Source organism: Xiphophorus hellerii, chromosome 3, assembly GCF_003331165.1.
Source record: "Xiphophorus hellerii strain 12219 chromosome 3, Xiphophorus_hellerii-4.1, whole genome shotgun sequence".
Lineage (NCBI taxonomy): Eukaryota > Metazoa > Chordata > Actinopteri > Cyprinodontiformes > Poeciliidae > Xiphophorus > Xiphophorus hellerii.
The window spans coordinates 372116-391588 of NC_045674.1; the positions used below are offsets into that span (position 1 = coordinate 372116).

Here is a 19473-nt window from a genome sequence, read left to right on the forward strand (position 1 = left end):
TAATCAGATCATTAACTCAAAACCTGCAGATGCGTTAAATTGTCTCTAATTGCAGATCTGCAGGTCACATGACTGCTGACCTGACGGCTGTCCAGAAGATGACCTTTGCCAAAGAAGCTGTTCAGAGTTCAGAGACATTCATAGAGGTGAAGGAAACCATGAGTGGAAACAAAAGGACCATCAGGAAGCAGCGAGTCAGGACGGACAGACCTGGTTGCAGCTGTCGCATCCCTCACGTCAGACCTGAACCAGACGCAAATGTCTCACCTGAGCAGCGCCGCAGGCTGATGGACGCCGCACCGCACCCCGCCGCGCCCTACCGCACCGCGCCTCGCCCTACCGCACCCCGCCGCGCCCTACCGCACCGCGCCTCGCCCTACCGCACCCCGCCGCGCCCTACCGCACCGCACCGCGCCCTACCGCGCCGCGCCGCGCCCTACCGCGCCACGCCGCGCTGCGTGGCTGCAGTAAACCAGGCAGAAGGAAGAAGCAGCACTGAGAGCTGAACATCGTCGCTTCCTATTGGCCAAGATTTCTGAAACTTGTTTTGTTTTGGTCTTCAGTAAAACTCTTAACTTTCTGAGATACTGAATTTGGGGTTTTCATTAGTTGTCAGTTCTAATTATCAACATTAAAAGAAAAACATTTCAAATATATCAATCTGTGGAACGAATATATATACTATATATATAATATACATGTATATTATATATAAACCTGCAGGTTTCACTTTTTGAATGGAATTACTGATTTAAATCAACTTCATGATATTAATTTTATGGATCCAGTAGAAGTTTGTCCAAAATTATTTATTCTTTGAATTTATTTTGTTTAGTCAATAAGTTGGTGGTTACCATAGCAACCAGTAGCCGGTGGGCTGATGTGACCCACCAACCTGATTTCATTTAGTCAGAATAACTGATCATATGATAACTGATCATATGAGAGTCGATCGGTTCCGTTTCTGTTCCTCATTTTACTCTGAACTCTTATTAATGTTTCTGGATGTTTATGATGTTGTTTCCTCTGCTTATGGATAATTCATGTTTCATTTTTTCCTTCATGAATATTGTTTTTTCATGACTCCTGTATGAATTATTGCTGAAAACGTTTTGCCATACAGGTTTGAACTTCTCTGGTTATTATTATTCTGCCTCTTGGTTCTGGTTCTGGTTCTGGTTCTGATAGACCCGGAAATGAAAACAGGAAGTCCTGGCTCCTGCTGCTGATGAAGATGATGATGAAGGAAGGGGGACAGAATCCTGCAGCAAACCTTCATCAGTGATGAAGAGGAAGATGACGGCCTCCAGAACCAGCTGGTTCTGACTGGATGTGAAGTTCTGCTCGGTACCAGCGGTCCTTCCTCAGCCTGCCTTACAGGCAGTTCCCCTGTCGGCCTGCGGGGGGCGTGCTGTTCCGGCAGCCGGAGGGTTAACGCCCCTCTTCTCTGATTGGCTGCTTCCTGCTAGCGGCGGCCCCGCCCACTGGCTCCACAGCGGACCCAGACTCTGCAGAGTCCAGCAGACGGGTCAGAACCAGGAGATCCAACATGGGTGAGTTGGGTTCAGCATGCTGCTCTCTGATTGGCTGCTGCTGTTAACGACAAATATCTGATCAATAATCAATTATCGTCCTGCTGTAAAACATCAGCTTGCCTCCTTCAAGGAAGCTGGGAAATTTCAGCTTTAGGCTACCGGGAGGGTTCGCATTCCTGGTTCTGGTTCTGGTCCGGTTCTGTGTGTGTGCCTGTAGGGGTGCGTATGCGTGTGTGTGTGTGTGTGTGTGTGTTCTCCAGGCAGAGCCAGGGAATCTGGACCTTGGTAGTTTTCCATGAAGAAAAGCCAGGATGTGTGTTTATGGGGGAAGTTGTGTGTGTGTGTGTGTGTGGGTGGGTGGGGTTGGGTGTGTGTGTGTGTGTCTGTGTGAGTGTTATATAACCGTCTTTGTGAGAGTCGGCTGAGTCCTGAAGGAGCCGGTTCTGTTCAGATTCTGACTCGGTTTGTTCCGTCTGAGGAGGTCTCTGTTCCGTTCTGAGCATGCTCAGTAGAGGCCTCTACTGAGCATGCTCAGTAGGGTTCAGGTTAGTCGTTGACCTTAACCCAGTAGAGGCCTGTGCTGCAGCGTCTGCAGCCTCTACTGGTTCTGTTTATAACTCCGGATCCGTTCGTGTTTTCCAGCCGAGTGTTCAGGATGTGGACCCGGATACCGCAGCCCGCTGGATGCCATGAAGGGTGAGTGGAGGTCTGGACCGGGTCAGAACCAGGCCAGCTCTCTGGTTCTGGTTCTGGAAGTCCAAACAAAAAAAACCCCAATAAAAACAGTTGAACCAGAAACTTCATAAAAGTTCAACAGGAAAAACAACTGTCCGGGTCCTGGTTCCGGTCCAGTCAGAGGTTCTGGTTCTGCCTGCAGGACCCCGTGAGCGGATCGTCTACCTGCCCTGTATCTACCGCAGCACCGCGGTCCAGAAGCCCGACTACTTGGCCACGGTGGACATCGACCCCGAGTCGCCCACATACTGCCAGGTAGAACCCGACCAGAACCACGACGCGATTCTGCTGGACTCATCTGTCTTCTGTCCTTCTAACTGATTCTGTTTTCCTCTCAGAACTCGTCTGGATCAACCTCAGAACCTGAGCCCAGCTCTACTCCAGGTTCTGTTGGTTCTGCTTGGTTCTGTTGGTTTTGTTGGTTCTGTTTGGTTCTGTTGGTTTAGTTGGTTCTGTTGGTTCTGTTGGTTTAGTTGGTTCTGTTGGTTCTGTTGGTTTAGTTGGTTCTGTTGGTTTTGTTGGTTCTGTTTGGTTCTGTTGGTTTAGTTGGTTCTGTTGGTTTAGTTGGTTCTGTTGGTTCTGTTGGTTTAGTTGGTTCTGTTGGTTTTGTTGGTTCTGTTTGGTTTTGTTGGTTTTGTTGGTTCTGTTGGTTTTGTTGGTTCTGTTGGTTTTGTTGGTTCTGTTTGGTTCTGTTGGTTTAGTTGGTTCTGTTGGTTCTGTTGGTTTAGTTGGTTCTGTTGGTTTTGTTGGTTCTGTTTGGTTCTGTTGGTTTTGTTGGTTCGTTTGGTTCTGTTGGTTCTGTTGGTTTTGTGGTGGTTCCTGTTTGTTGTGTGGTTCTGTTGGTTTTGTTGGTTCTGTTGGTTCTGTTGGTTTTGTTGGTTCTGTTTGGTTGTGTTGGTTTTGTTGGTTCTGTTTGGTTTTGTTGGTTCTGTTTGGTTTTGTTGGTTCTGTTTGGTTTTGTTGGTTCTGTTTGGTTTTGTTGGTTCTGTTGGTTCTGTTTGGTTTTGTTGGTTCTGTTTGGTTTTGTTGGTTCTGTTTGGTTCTGTTTGGTTTTGTTGGTTCTGTTGGTTTTGTTGGTTCTGTTTGGTTTTGTTGGTTCTGTTGGTTTTGTTGGTTCTGTTTGGTTTTGTTGGTTCTGTTGGTTTTGTTGGTTCTGTTGGTTTTGTTGGTTCTATTTGGTTCTGTTGGTTTAGTTGGTTCTGTTGGTTCTGTTGGTTTAGTTGGTTCTGTTGGTTTTGTTGGTTCTGTTTGGTTCTGTTGGTTTTGTTGGTTCTGTTTGGTTCTGTTGGTTCTGTTGGTTTTGTTGGTTCTGTTTGGTTGTGTTGGTTCTGTTGGTTTTGTTGGTTCTGTTGGTTCTGTTGGTTTTGTTGGTTCTGTTTGGTTTTGTTGGTTCTGTTTGGTTTTGTTGGTTCTGTTTGGTTTTGTTGGTTCTGTTGGTTTTGTTGGTTCTGTTTGGTTGTGTTGGTTCTGTTGGTTTTGTTGGTTCTGTTTGGTTCTGTTTGGTTTTGTTGGTTTTGTTGGTTCTGTTTGGTTTTGTTGGTTCTGTTTGGTTGTGTTGGTTCTGTTGGTTTTGTTGGTTCTGTTTGGTTGTGTTGGTTCTGTTTGGTTCTGTTTGGTTTTGTTGGTTCTGTTTGGTTCTGTTGGTTCTGTTGGTTTTGTTGGTTCTGTTTGGTTCTGTTTGGTTTTGTTGGTTCTGTTTGGTTCTGTTGGTTCTGTTGGTTTTGTTGGTTCTGTTTGGTTCCGATAGTTCTGTTGGGTCCAGAGTATCTAACCCGACCCGTCTGCAGGTGATCCACCGGCTGCCGATGCCGAACCTGAACGATGAGCTGCATCACTCCGGTTGGAACGCCTGCAGCAGCTGCTTCGGTGACCCGACCCGAACCCGGAACCGGCTCATCCTGCCGTCGCTCATCTCCTCACGGATCTACGTGATCGACGTCGGAACCGAGCCCAGAGCGCCGCGGATCCACAAGGTCAGCGGCCGCACACCCTGCTGACCCCTACATGAGCTGCTGGAGGTCATGCAGGGGTCAGACGATACTGACCCCTACATGACCTGCTGGAGGTCATGCAGGGGTCAGACGATACTGACCCCTACATGACCTGCTGGAGGTCATCCAGGGGTCAGACGATACTAAAAAGATGAACAAGAAAATGTGTCTAAAAGTGAAATCATGTAGAAAGCAAACAGAAATGAAAACATGCAGAATTCAGCTTGATCATAAAATGATTATACAACAGAAAACAGGAGGAGGAGGAGGAGGAGGAGGAGGAGGAGGAGGAGGAGGAGGAGGAGGAGGAGGAGGAGGAGGAGGAGGAGGAGGAGGAGGAGGTTCGGGTTCATGCAGAATTCATTGCGGCTCATTAACTCTAGTAGTAAAAACAGAAAATATTCCAGTTTAACTTGTTGATGTTGGAGAGAAAAGAAGAATCTGTTGCTGAATATTCCTGAACCCAAACGGTTCTGAACGCTGAATCCAAACCGATCTTCTGTTGGAGTTTCATGGTCGTAGAGTTGACTCTACTGCCCCCTGCTGGTGCCCCTGTGGTATTACAGTGGCTGTAAGGGGCAGTCAGTGAAAACAGCAAAGCGGTTCTGTTTGGGATCCGGTCCAAAGATACGAATCCTTCCTGGCCCCGTTCCCAGATGATCACATGGTTATTTGTGCTTTTTCTGAAGTTACAGTCAAAGATGAACAGTAATAATTTAGGTTAATTAGCCTGGTATAAGAGAAAAAGATGATGTTTAAATTAAGATTTTCATCATATTATTCATCCATTTATGAATATCAAAGGTTCAATTAGTTACCAAGCTAAGTATTTAACTTTAAACTAAATATTTAACTTGCTAACTGAACCTTTAGTTAGCAAGTTAAATATTTAGTATTATTTAATATTTAATATATTTAATATTTATTAAATATATTATATTTAATATTTAATACTTGCTAACTAAACCTTTAGTTAGCAAGTTAAATGTTTAGTTTGTAAGCTAAATATGTAGCTAGTAAGCTTATGTAGGAAGCTTACTGTTTAGCTATCTTCCTAATAAAATATTGGAATTGCTAATTGAGATTTATTTTGTAAGCTAAATATTTAGCTCGCTAACTAAGTATTTGCTCCTTTGCGGGTGTCCAGACGGTGGAGCCCATCGATCTGTACTGGAAGTGCGGCCTGGCCAACCCTCACACCAGCCACTGCCTGGCCAGCGGCCAGGTCATGATCAGCTGCATGGGAGAGCCAGCAGGTGGCGGTAAAGGTGAGGCCTGAACCCACAGAGAGGAACACAAGCTGGTGCCCTCTGCTGGACGGTGGTGGTAACTGCTGCTGTTGCAGGGGGCTTCGTCTTGCTGGACGGTGAGACGTTCGAGGTGGTCGGTAACTGGGAGCATCCAGGTGAGGCGGCGCCGTTCGGCTACGACTTCTGGTACCAGCCCCGCCATAATGTGATGATCAGCACCGAGTGGGGGGCGCCCAAAGCGCTGGTCCACGGCTTCAACCCGGCCCACGTCAAGGAAGGTCAGTGGTCTTGTAACAGCCGTAATTGTGTTTCTTTAAGATACTCTGGCGTCGCTAGTGATGTCACAAGTATGAGTCACTGCTTCGCCGTCGATCAGTTTCAAGTCCACCTCGCTGCAGCAAACAGAAAGGGGCGGGGACGGACCACTGTCAGTCTCATACCTTATATGGAAATGGGACTATTTCATTCCGGAAATGAAGGGGGCGCTAGTGACACTATTTCCTGTACCGACCGTGTTATAATAATTATACTAATAATAACGTATTTTATTTGACAACGCCTTTTAAAACACCCAAGAAGACTTTCAACATTAAAAATACAAATTAAATAGTAAAGAAATGGCTACAAAACGTGATATGTCACGTGGTATGTCTGTCACGTGGTAAGTCACTTTTTTATTTTTAAATCTTTATTAAACCTTTATTTAAAATTATATTAGTAACAAACAATCTAGAATAAGCAACAATAAGGAAACATTATGGAGATGTATTTATCTATCCTTACACCCAATCTATCTCAAACAAAAGTCATAAAACATGAATCAAATCAATATTTTGGAGACAAATATACGTTACATTAAGAGCACATTTATCCATCCATTAATTATCATGAATTATCCCTATAGTGGGTCATGAGGGCTGCTGACCCTGGACAGATGGCCAGTCCGTCGCAGATTAAGAAAACAGATATAAACAAATGAAGTTCAAATAATATATTTTGATGTTGTGAATGGTACTCTTAAAATAAATAAGTTACAATCTAAAATATAATAGCCTCTGGCTTATTAAGTAAGAACTAGATGGTAAAGAGGTTTGGTCTGTAAAACATTTAGTCAACAATTTTGGCCAACTTAGTACGTCCATTCACAGAGCACTTTTGTTGTTTATTTGCCAAATATTTTTATTATTCACATTGTGAATATAATTTACAAACAAACCAAAGGACTTCTGAACTTCTAACAAGTGCCATTCAGAAAACTAGAATATTTTTGGTTGCAGGTGACCTGGCTCAACTGTTATCATTGTTTACCATAATGTCTCATTGGAAACTTTTGCTATAAGGACTCCAGTTCAACCAGTAAACTGATTGGTGTCCCACTATTCCATTTATAAATTCCATATCAATTCTATCAATTGCAATCGATTCATAAAATAAAGCCCTTAAATATCCAATTGTTGCAAAACCCAAAGAGATTAATTAAAACTTTAAATGTAGCTTCAACCTGGAAAGACTCACACAGAGAGAAAGTTTTAGAAAGTTTATTTGACAAGAAATAATCTTTGGGGCTCGGACCCCGGCAGTAGACACTGCACTGGTAACTGCCAGAGAGAATGATCTTTTTTCTATATGAAAACCTTTTTGAATAAAGTCACTGGTTACATAAATTAAACCAGTGTGTAAATTCTAACTATAACTGTCTTCATCTCAGCTGCTCAGCCAATCACCTGATCATGTGTCTCCATCCCAGCCTAACGGCGCCGGGCTCATCTCTCTTCATAAAGTCAGGATACCTTTAGTCTTATGTTTGTATTATGACTTTGTAACCGAACAATATGTTTCTGTATGTGCTTACTTTATTACAAAAAACCCAACAGTTGATTCTGACTGTTAAAACATAAACAACTTAGCTGTATGTCAGGTTTGTAAAAAAATTTGTATTGATTCCAGTCATTGTTCAAAAAGTATAGGAAACATTGTATTTACACATATAAAATATTGAAAGTTATTAGCTTTGCTTGCATTTAAAATTTTTAAAACAAGGTTATCCTATTGTTAAATAACGCTGTTACAATATATTTACAACTACTTTATTGGTTCTACTCTCTCCAACAAATTACAGCCACAATGTAACTTTGTGTGGAAACGGCACCATTTCTATGAAAACTAAATAATGCAAATCAACTGAGCTACAACAAAAGGAACATTCAAAAATGTAAATAATATTGAAAGAACACATTATTAAAAAGGATGACTGCACAAGTCAAAAGGCAAATATTATTTAGCAGAAATGATTTAAAATGGCATGTCACAAAAAAAACTAACAATGTGTGACAACTGAAATATGTGAAAGACAGAGGAAAGCAACTAATATTCTCCTTGCATTCAGTATTGACAGTCAGTGCAGTGTCCAGGTCGGCCATCACAGTAGTAACCAGGGTACTCTCCTCGTCTTCCATTGCCGGTGAAGCCCACAGTCTTTATATCACCGGTGGCAGGAAAAACACGTTACAACCGCAAAAGGAATCCGGTTTTCTGCCTTGAATGTTTTTGAAAATTTGCCCCAGTTGATCTCACCTGTTAATGAAAAATCGATTTCATGTAGTTGAAATCTAATTTCACATGTTTTAGGTGAAAAAAGTCAAAGGTCCTTACCATCCTGCCAAGCAAAGTGAGTCTTCTTCCTGAAAACTGGCTCAGACTCAACGGCTTCAAAGCACCTGCAGGTCAATGCCAAGGTGAGGTAAGCTGAGTCTCCCTGTGCTAGCGCCACCTCCTGGAGAACAGCTTCAACAACATTCAGAGGCATCTGAAAATAACAAAAAAACAAACAAAATAAAAAATCACATTGCACATTATGATCAGTAAAACAGTAGTTAATAATAGCCATTTCACCAAATACTTTGTTACTCTTACTTGTGTAGTTTATTGCAGTTACTTACTAAAACTATATTGAAGTTGTGCTACTCGTCATTAGAGTATCACATCTGGGTACTACACCCAACTATAATGGCAGCTGTTAGTTTATAAAATATATTAGACAGAAATTTAACATTGGTGAACAAAACATATTTAAAAAAGATTAACCTTTAAAAATAAAAGAGAAACACTAGAAAACTGGTAAGTATGTAAAAAATATTTTATATTTTTCAAGTGTAGTTATACATACCGTTATGTTGAACCATAGCAGTTTGTGCTAAATGGTTCTGTAGCTTGTATGAGCAAAGGGAACAGCAATATTTATAAATAGATACGTGGATCTGTATAATGAAAATAAAATAAAGTTTGAGAATAAAATACATTTCTCAATTATACATGTTATCTACTTTTCTATTTTTATCTAATGGTGCCCTGCGGGATAATAATTAGCTATGCTACATGCTAAAACTAGCCTTCCCCTGTATGAATTACGAATTTCACTAGTTTACAGCTGTTAATTATATTTTCAACCTAATCTAGAAAAGCGTATTGATTTACTATGTGAAAACATTTAAGAAGGTAAAAATACCTTTTGTTGACTTTGTGAGTTTTGCATTGTTGATCGTGAGCCGAACATCAGTGGAAGAACCTCAAACTTCTTTCTTTCTTCTTCTGTTCCTCTTAACTCCGCGTCTTAAGGTATTTATACTAGTGATTATGAAAATAGCGCCCCCTTCATTTCCGGAATGCAATAGTCCCATTTCCAAATAAGGTATGGGACTGACGGAAAGGTCCGTCCCCGCCCCTTTCTGTTTGCTGCAGCGAGGTCCTTCTCATCAGTTTCTCAAACCTACAGAGCCATTCTATGTGGTAGAAAATCTATATTTATGAAAGATTGGTGGAATAAACAGATCTGGTCAGTTACTCATTTACTGGATGGAAATGGTGAAATTCTGAGTTTGGAGGAATTGAACAGGAAGTATGGAGCTGATTGTTCACTAAGAAATTATAAGAAAGTTTTGCGTAGTTTCCCTGATGTCCTCATTCTGTCAGTTAAAAACCTTTTACCTAATTTCTCTATTCCTAGACTCCATGAGATTCAAACTGAGCTTGTGGACATCAGAGATAATAAACAGGTTTTTGAATCAGTATTCAATAAATAACATAATCACAGTTCTCTTACAATTTTTTTACAAATTGATGATAGTCAAAATTAGATAGTATTATTTGAAATTCCCAATTCCTCCTAAATATAAAGAATTACATTTTAAGAAAATTAATAACATATATCCTCCAAATGAGTTCTTAAGAGAGAGATTTAATATTAATGTTGAGAATTGTGGTTGGAAACAACTAAACATTTGTTTTACGAATGTAAAGAAGTATTAAACTTATGGGATCAACTTCATAACTTCTGTCTTCTAAAACAATAAATGTGGATTTTATTTCTTTACTAAATATTCAGTTCAGTTTATTAATGAAAGAAAAACATGTGGAGTCTTTAGTCAATGTTCTAATTATTGTAGCCAAATATATCCATAAATGTCGCTATGCAAAATGTTTTCTCTCAATCTCTGCTGTCAAAAATGAACTTTCCTTTTTTAAAAGATTTCTGAGAAAGATGCAGAGTTTAAACGCAATTAAATTGTTTGAGTTAATGGAGGATTTTCAGTTAGACCCCTCCTATTAATTTAATTGATTTATTTTTCACTAATTTTAGTACTTTGTTCCTAATTGTGATTTGTAACAGCAGGAGTTGATATTTGGTTTTTGTAACGTTTGTTATTGACGTGTTGTTATTCTTGTATATCCAATAAAATACAAATATTGCCGTTTCAAAAAAAAAAAGTTTCTCAAACCTGATTTCTAAAAGGCGTTTATACATAATAACATTCGCCTTATTTGGGATTTAACTGACCAGAACCAAAATGAATGAATTATTTTTAGACTTTTATAAAATATGATAGAACATGAATTTATGTTCAAAGCTTTAGATTTATTTGGGTTTGGAAATAAACGTATTGATGTAATGAAAACATTTTACAAAGATACAAACAGTTCAGAGTTTTCCTCATGGAACCTCAGAGATTTAAAAAGGTAAAACCAGGTTGTTCCATTTCTCCTCTGCTGTTTATTGCTGCTGCAGAAATTCTTTCCATATCAATTAAAATGATCAATTTGGTAAATTATCAGTGGTAGGCAAAGAGTTTTCTATTAGTCAGCTGATGACACAACAATCTACTTAAATAACCTGAATGAAATTCAAAAAATTCTTAAATTGATTGAAACTTTCTCAAAGGCTTCAGGACTTAAATTCAATTTAAACAAATGTGAACTTTAGCCTCTAACAGACTGTCCTATATCCACTGCTTTTAATATTCCTGTCAAATCCAATGTCAAATATCTGGGTGTGCATATAAATAAAAATAAATCTGAGTTAGAAAATCTGAATATTTGGGAGAAACTTAAAAAATGTAAAACTCATTTAAATAAATGGACACACAGAGATTGATCTATTCTGGGAAGAATATTTCTCACCAAAATGGAAAGTATTTCCAGACTTATCTACCCTGCATATACATTAGGAATAAACAATAATTCAGAAATCAAATCTAACAGGATGAATTGTGACTTTATATGGAAACAGAAAACTCACTAAATCAGAAAAAGTAATTTAATCAAACAGTTTAAAGATGAAGAACTGCAAGATATTGAATTTGACAGCATGAACTTTAAAAATAAACTGGCTTCGGTCATTTCTAACAAATCAAAATGAATTATGGCTCCATATTCCAAGTAAAATATTTTCAAATCTGGGTGGAGTTAATTTTCTTCTTAGATGTGACTTTGACCTTAAAAACCTGCCTGTCATTTGATCGGGTGGATTGGTTGTTCCTGAAGCAGGTTCTATTGAAGATGGGCTTTAATGAAAACTTTATCAGTTGGTTTGGGGTGCTGTACTCCAGTCCAACCTCTAGAGTACGCGCTAATGGTTATATGTCAGAAAGTTTCCCCTTAAAAAGAGGAACTCGTCAGGGTTGCTGCCTTTCACCGATCCTGTTTGCTATCAGTATAGAACCACTAGCAGAATTAATAAGAACAGACTCATCAATTCTAGGCATATCAGATAAAATCAGGACTCACAAACTATCACTGTATGCTGATGACGTCATTCTGTATATAAGAGACCCAATAACTTCTATACCAAATATTTTAAAATGTTTGAAGGACTTTGGTGTGGTCTCAGGATATAAAGTTAATGAATCAAAGTCAGAGGCCATGATGCTAAGAGGCTCCTGGCCCGCAGAACTATCCAAATCAGTGAATTTCAACTGGTCACCTGACGGATTTCGATATTTGGGAATCGATATTACCACAGATGTTTCCAAATTATATAAGGCAAATTTTGGGAAGCTATTGGACCAAATTCAAAAAGACTTAGATAGATGGGATATTTTACCGCTTTCCTTTTTTGGAAGGATTGAATCAATCAGAATGAATATTCTCCCTAGATTGTTGTATTTGTTTATGGCCCTTCCTATTTGGATTCCAACGACAAAATTAAATAAAATGCAAAAAATGATTTCTACATTTATTTGGCAGAAGAGAAAGGCCAGAATAAAACTTACTCAATTGACCAGTGGTAAACCTTATGGAGGTCTTAATGTACCAAACTTAAAATTATATTACTGGGCAGCACAACTACATGCAAGTGTAGGCTGGCTAACACAGAACAAAGAAACAACGTGGCTGACGCTGGAACAGAGCGCAAGCCCTAAACTTTCTTTACAGGCCCTTGTATTCTGCTCGACTGAAATCTGGCATAAGTACAAAATTACAAATTTATGGATGAAAAGCACTCAAAGGACTTTAAACATGATTAGAAAAAATATGAAAGCTCCTCAATCTATATCCAGAGCTACAAAAATTTTGGATATAATGGACTTTAAACCAGGGCGACAAGATCCAGGATTTCGAACCTGGCAAAGCAAGAACTTAATTTTTATTGATGACTTGTTTGAAGGGGAGATTCTGAAATCTTTTAGCCAGATTAAGGAGAAGTATGGATTGAGCACATCTGATTTTTATAGATATTTACAGTTGCGAAGTTACCTGATGTCCCACACCGAATGGTCCCTTCTTAAGTCACGACCTACTGATTTAGAATTATTCTTTATAAAGATCACCAAAGAAAAAAAATCTAATAATACTGTGTCGAATTTATACAAATGCTTACAATCATGTCTGTCGACGGGATCTCCTGGGATAAAAGAAAGATGGGAACTAGAAATGAATGTTGTGATTGAAGATGAAGAGTGGGAGCAAGTGTGTGTAACTGGACATAAACTGACTAACAGTCCAACATGGAAAGAATTTTATTGGAAAATAATCGTTAGATATTTCAAAACTCCATATATTATTTCCAAATTTGATCAAGCTAAATCAAATTTGTGCTGGAGACAGTGCGGACTAGTTGGAGATCACACTCATGTCTTTTGGGATTGCCCAAAGATTAAGAAATTTTGGGAGGGAATTAGAGAGGAAATTTCAAATATTTTGCACACTTATATTGATTGGAACCCCCGGATCTTTGTTCTGGGAATTCCCCCAAATAATTTAAGTAAAGAAGAACAGTACTTGTTTGGAATCCTTGTTCTCGTAGCCAAAAAAATGATAACAGTATGTTGGTATAAACTTTTACCCCCTACTGTAAATCAATGGAAAGAGAAACTAGTGAACGTTTATACGATGGAGAAAATAACAGCAAAATTAAACTTGTCCACTGACTTATTTAAGAAAAGATGGAACCCTTTGAAGACATATTTCCAATTAATATTGTAGTAAGTAAGATAAATGTAAACACACAGGCACATATTTTATATGTAGATTTAACACATATCTCCGTTATAATAAAGACAAAAGTCACTCGAGAAAGATTTTTCCTTTATTTCATCCCCCATGTAAAAAATCCTGGATCTTCAGCTCGCCGACTTGTTTGGTTGTTGTTGTTCAACTGTTTGTCTGGTTGTATTGGAAATTGTTGTTTCTGACTTATTGTATTAATCATTGATTTTGAATATTGATCTGATAAAATAAAGTCTTTGTTCAAAAAAAAAAAAAAACCTGCCTGTTAAACTTTCCTTCTTTCACCAGCAAGTTTTATTATATTGGAGATTAAAACACACAATACTCCCTAAGGAACTGCTGTTACATAAAAATTAATAATAAATCAATTTTTATACATAATTGGCTAGAACAAGGTGTTTGGTCTGTGATGCATTTATTAAATAATGGAGGGATTCAGTGTTAAATATAACCTGCAAATTAATAAAAGTGAATTTCAAAAAATTATTAGTTATTCCCCCAAATATTTTATGCACAGCTAAATGTTTTTATGAGAATCGTGTTTACAGAACCTCTGACCTTCCTGGACTTCTGATTAATGGACCCAATATCACAGATAATAAACTAAAAACTCAAAATAGGGAATGTTTTACTAGGACTTTGTTTCCTTTTGTATCAAATCCAAATTTTATTTCTTTTCAAAGGTTGAAAGGGTAAAAATTAGAACAAATTCTTTAAATCTTCCTCTTCCTCCAAAACCCGAGGAAGTCCACTTTAAAATCTTTTCAGGTGTTTTTCCCTCTAAGGAATCTTTAGACTTTGATTTGCTGTTGATGATAAAACTTGTTTATTTTGTCATATCGAGTCGACTGAACATCTTTTCTATTAATGTGTTTATTGCAAAGTCGATTGTTTCCTGGAAGTGATGATAGCAAAGTTCATGTTGCATGATGTTTTTTTAACTCAACATATAATAATTGATTTTTTAAAGGTTTGTGTATTTTAATGAAAATGCCACAACAACTACAAATAAGAAATGTTAAATTAGATCAAAAAATAAATAAATCTTCTTTTTTTATCGTGTTCCTTTTTCAAAGTAGGCTGACAGGAGGGAGGAAGACATGCGGTAAACGTCGTCGGGTCCGGGAGTCGAACCCGCGACAGCCGCGTCGAGCTACGTTGCCTCTGAATGTGGGTCGCGCTGACCCCTCCGCCACCACGGCACGCCCCATAAATAAATCTAATATTTCCAGGGGAGCTATAGCGCCACCAGTGGCTGTGTGTTGTTAGGACTCTGCTGATGTTCATGTGTGATAATCTAGCAGCCGGGTTCTGTAAGGTTCTGTAAGGTTCTGTAAGGTTGGTGGTGAAGAGAGAGTTTGTTGGTTGGGAGTTTCTGCCTCCTGTGACCAAAGCGTCTCAGTGTCCAGTGTTTCCTACTGCAGTGGAATCCCAGTATCAGACTGGTTTAACTGGTCTTATGGTTCTGATCCAGAGCTTTGATCCAGTCTGTTCTGGAGTCCATTAAAAGGAGTTGAACTTTGACCTTTGGCTGTTTTTGACTACCTCATTTCTGCCATTTAGCTTTAGCTTCTTATGCTACAACGGTTTACCAATAAGTCATTTAGCAGAAGCTAACGTTCTCTGGCCATTTTCAGAAAATGGCTCAGAATAAAAGCTGATCATCAAAGTTTGAGGCCGACTGATTTTAAGTTGAATGTTCATTTGCATTTTTTTAGACTGTAAGAATAATTTCTTTTGTCTTGTTCTCTGGGAAACTAGTAATTGAGTAATGTGTTTTTCTTTTAATGATTTTTGATGATAAATACAGAAAGAACAATAAAAATCATACCAGCAACAATAATGATAGTAATATTAATAATCCATCCAGTGGAAACAGCCTACATGGCCCAGCACATTTTAAACTGTGTACTGTTGAGCTGCAGCAATGCATTCTGGGTACACAATAAACATCATTGCTGCTCTGCATCACTGTGGAGAACCTGAGGAGAGGAAACGGAACTGCTGCGTAAACAGACTTCAAAATAAGAGCATGAATATAAACGTCTAACTACTAGAAGAAATCTTCAGTCAAAAAAAAAAAACTTCAACGTTGAACTTTATTTATTCAGCTGAAAGTTTACAAAAGTTCTGAGTGAATTTATTTGGAAAAGTCAGAGGAGCTAGGTTAGCTAGGACGCTAAAACATGAGCTGTGCTGTTAGCGCAGCCACCGCCTCACAGAACCTATCTGGACCCAACAGACCGGCTTCCTCCTGCGTGTTTCTGGTGCCATCAAGTTTACGGTTCTGGTCCCAGTGGGTCACAACCCCTGGACCGACTCAAACCGGTCCGGCGTTTTGTTCCAGGTCTCTACGGATCTGCCCTCCATGTCTGGGACTGGACCACCCACAGGAAGCTGCAGACTCTGGACCTGGGAGAAGATGGCGCCATCCCTCTGGAGGTCCGCTTCCTGCACCGCCCCGACGCCACCGAGGGCTACGTGGGATGTGCCCTGCGGGGATGTGTCTTCAGGTTCTACAGAACCCCGGTCAGAACCACGGCCGTCCTGGAGTCTACCGGGCTTCTCTAGGACGTTCTGGTCCAAACGCAGGAGGTTCTGGTACCAGAGGGGTCCAGTAGGTCTCCATCGGCCATCATGAGCAGTTCCACCTAAAACCATTTATGATTAAAACTGGAATAAAGTTGGAAGGTTCTTATGTTACTGGTGAAATGGACCAGAACCACCTAGAACCCAGAACACGCAGAACAGAGATAGCTGGAGATCCGGTTCTGGTGTCCATCGTCAGAACCATCAAAAGGTTCTGATGGTTCTGTTGTTTCCTCAGAAAGGCGACTGGGCCGCAGAGAAGGTGATCAGAGTTCCCAGTAAGAAGGTGGAGGGATGGATGTTACCTGAGATACCAGGTGAGGCGACGGTCTACCTGTCTCACCTGTCTCTGTCTCACCTGTCTCTGTCTCACCTGTCTCTGTCTCACCTGTCTCTGTCTCACCTGTCTCCAGGCCTCATCACCGACATCCTGCTCTCGTTGGATGACCGCTTCCTCTACTTCAGCAACTGGCTCCATGGTGACATCAGACAGTATGACATCACAGACCACAGGAACCCTCGATTGGTTGGACAGGTCTGATGTCATCACACCTGTCTGCTGCTGCGGCGAGACCTCAGAGTGAGACGGCTCACCTGTCTGTCTGTTCCAGGTGTTCCTGGGAGGAAGCATCATCAGAGACGGACCAGTCAAAGTCCTGGAGGATCCAGAAAAGCAGGAGCAGCCGGCTCCTTGCATCATCAAGGTACCAGAGAGGATCTACCTGAGTCTGTCTGTCTCCCCGTCTCACCTGTCTGTCCCTCAGGGGAAGCGTGTCCCTGGAGGTCCCCAGATGCTGCAGCTCAGTCTGGACGGTCGGAGACTTTACGTCACCACGTCTCTGTTCAGCGGTTGGGACAAGCAGTTCTACCCGGACATGATGAGGTACCGACCCACGACCCGGAAGAACCCGGTGCCTGCTGAGGTCCGGAGCCGCGTGTCGGACCACGGAAGCTGAGCGTGTCCCGGTGTTTTGCAGAGAGGGCTCGGTGATGATGCGGATCGACGTGGACGCGGAGCGGGGCGGTCTGTCCCTCGACCGGGACTTCCTGGTGGACTTCGGTCAGGAGCCCGACGGCCCGGCTCTGGCCCACGAGCTGCGCTACCCGGGGGGCGACTGCACCTCCGACATCTGGGTCTGACGCCCCGACGGATGGAGGAGCGCTTATCAACAGGGGGCGCTGTGGGGGGAGAGTTGCTAGCTGATCCTGGTTGGAGGAAGAGAGGGTCAAATGTTTCTGCCATGAGCTGAAAAGCCTCTGAATAAATCAGATTTACCTTCTGCCTCCAGAATGATGAGTGATTTCTGCCTCTGCAGAGATAAAAAGACAAAAACTTTAAGGCGGCTAATTTGAGATCAGCTTCAATCTGGTCTTCACTGGTCGGCATGGCTACCCCACAGCAGTAACTATATACATTAGCTGCTAATATGCTACATCAGCAAAGTATTTAGCAGAAGCTACTGCTAAGGTGCTAACGCCAAGTCAAATTATATCTGCCCCAGAAAATCTACACTTTTTGAGCGCCATTTAATGTTGACCTGTTTTGATCCCTTAAATATCGTATTTATGTTTCGATCTGGTTTCTACCGACTGTTTGATTTTGTTCCTGTTTGTCTCTTGCTAAGTTTCTTCTTAATCTTTATCTCCAGGAAACGTGAAAAGCGGAAACAGAACTGCCGTGTACGGACACTTCAAAATAAGGGCATAAATATAAACATCAAAGTACTAAGAAATGATTAAAAGCCTAACCCAGACATGTCAAACTTTATTCGACTGAAAGTTTAACCTAGTAAGAATGCTACGGAAGAGGATTAGGGCCACTGAGAAAAATCATTTCTTTTTTTTTAGTGGCCCTTATCCTCTTCCGTAGTTTGACTGAATGTTTCCAAAGTTAGCGATAGTGCTAAGCTAAAAATCAGAAGTTCGTTCTCCACTGCTGGTGTTGGAGCCAGAGGTTAGGTTGGACTTAAAATATTTTTAATATTTTATGATTTTTTTTAGTTCCGTTAACTTCTGCAGAGCTGCTGCGATCGGTGAGACAAAACCTGACCATCAAAAAGAAAGTACACCCTCTGAATAAATCCCACTGAGAATAAAAACATCTGAATGTTTTAATAAGCTGCTTCAAAGCGAGCAGCTTATTAAAACATTCAGAGTAAAAAAAAGAAAGTCAGGAAAATGATTTAAAATTCATTCAAAACATTCAGTGAGCTGAAGAGTTCACCACTTCCTGCATCTGTTTGAAGATGAAGCAGGAAACTGAGAAAAACCTAAGTAACCATGGAAACATTGAACTCACGCCGACCAGAGCAGGTAACCATGGCGACCATCAAAGCCCCCAGGAGGAGCTGGACGGTCAGAGGAGGTCCCGGCCCCGACACTCCTCCTTCCGGGCCAAGTCCGGGTTCTTGCTCCGGTTCCTCCTCTCCTTGGTTCTGTAGCGGGTTCGGACCTGGAGCAGCTCCTCCTGCAGCCGCAGCTCCTCCTGCGCCGCCACGGCGACCCGAGCTTCGCTCTCCGTCTCCTCGTCCCGCAGGAACAGCCGCCGCAGGTCGGCGCTCGGCTCCTCTGGGTTCCGCCGCCGACGGGTCGCGGCTTTCCGACGGTTCTGTGAGGCCGCCCGGACCCGCCGGACCACGGAGAGCAGGGAGCGGTACAGCTCCTGGCTGGGCCGGTCGCTCCTCATCCTGTGGACTAGCTGGTGGACCAGCGGCCCCTGATACAACCTGGACACAAACAGGACCAACCATCGGTTCCGGCTCGGCGCTCTGCAGGTTCTGTTGGGTCTCAGAACCGACCCAGGCTCGTCAGCTAATCTCTGCGTCGTGATGCCTTCATGTTTTCCTGCATTTTTTGATTCAACTTCAGAATAAAGTTTAAATCTGGGCAAACGGGTCAGAACCAGAGGTGGGTCAGAGTGAGCTTTGTGTACTTCCAGTTGTATTTCAGGCGACATTAGTGTGAAGTACTGCTGCTGCTCTGGATGGAGAACCAGAACCGGGTTCTATAGGAACTCCAGAACCTGGAGAACATCTGCTACATTTCCCACTGAGCGGTACCAGAACCATGGTTCTGGTACCTCGTTTCCTCTGACACAACCTGACTGTCAGGTTACAGTTTTAGTTCATTTACAGAAGACATGGCAGATCTATGTGGCAGTGTCATTTCTTCTTTGTTGTTGATATTTTTTCTCGTAATTTAATTAAACATCTTTATTCTTTTCATCAAGTGACTCTAAAACTCAACCATAAGAGACAAAAAACTATTATCTTATTTACTTTTACATCAGAAACGGTTCAAATCTTCATTCAAACTGAGATTCTGAAAGTGTCACCAGCTAATCCAGGTTTGCCTCTTAAAGCGCAGAGTGTCTGATAGATCAGGATCAATAACAGGTGATTATTATTATTATTATTATTATTATTACTGTCGTCATAGTTTAGTGGATAAAACGGCTCTCTGAGCTCAGCGACCGCTGGTTCGAGTTCAGTTAGAGATTTCGTCTGATTCACTTTTTGGACCAGTTTATTTTACTGTCTATAAAATAAAATCCACTTGCTGCCAATGTTTTGAAGGTAACATCGTTTAGCA

The 19473-nt window shown here is 41.1% G+C and overlaps 2 protein-coding genes and 1 long non-coding RNA gene across 3 annotated transcripts; 1 reads left to right on the forward strand and 2 right to left on the reverse strand.

Moving 5' to 3' along the window:
• Positions 1 to 1392: 1392 nt before the first annotated feature.
• selenbp1 (selenium binding protein 1) lies at positions 1393 to 17173 on the forward strand. Its single transcript, XM_032559529.1, has 12 exons — positions 1393 to 1553; positions 2178 to 2231; positions 2413 to 2525; positions 4058 to 4243; positions 5409 to 5529; positions 5607 to 5789; positions 15641 to 15822; positions 16121 to 16199; positions 16296 to 16417; positions 16494 to 16586; positions 16647 to 16765; positions 16860 to 17173. The coding sequence occupies exons 1-12, from the start codon at positions 1550 to 1552 to the stop codon at positions 17020 to 17022; spliced, it is 1419 nt and encodes a 472-aa protein (XP_032415420.1). The 5' UTR covers positions 1393 to 1549; the 3' UTR covers positions 17023 to 17173.
• LOC116717878 (uncharacterized) lies at positions 5016 to 5323 on the reverse strand. Its single transcript, XR_004338829.1, has 2 exons — positions 5229 to 5323; positions 5016 to 5128 (listed from the first exon to the last, which is right to left on the reverse strand). It is a non-coding gene; the product is annotated as an uncharacterized LOC116717878 (long non-coding RNA).
• Positions 17129 to 18632, reverse strand: LOC116715643 (collagen alpha-1(III) chain-like). Its single transcript, XM_032556183.1, has 2 exons — positions 18182 to 18632; positions 17129 to 17192 (listed from the first exon to the last, which is right to left on the reverse strand). Exons 1-2 carry the CDS (start codon positions 18630 to 18632, stop codon positions 17155 to 17157), a joined length of 489 nt encoding a protein of 162 aa, XP_032412074.1. The 3' UTR covers positions 17129 to 17154.
• Positions 18633 to 19473: the final 841 nt, after the last annotated feature.

Excerpts from the sequence above, each read along its gene's own strand:
- selenbp1 (XM_032559529.1), top strand. Across the intron at positions 5,790-15,640 it reads CCCGGCCCACGTCAAGGAAG|GTCTCTACGGATCTGCCCTC; the intron begins GTCAGTGGTCTT and ends GTTTTGTTCCAG. Across the intron at positions 15,823-16,120 it reads TCAGGTTCTACAGAACCCCG|AAAGGCGACTGGGCCGCAGA; the intron begins GTCAGAACCACG and ends TTGTTTCCTCAG.
- LOC116715643 (XM_032556183.1), bottom strand. The coding sequence starts at position 18,632 with ATGGTTGGTCCTGTTTGTGTCCAGGTTGTATCAGGGGCCGCTGGTCCA. Across the intron at positions 17,193-18,181 it reads GGTTACCTGCTCTGGTCGGC|AGGCAGAAATCACTCATCAT; the intron begins GTGAGTTCAATG and ends TTATCTCTGCAG.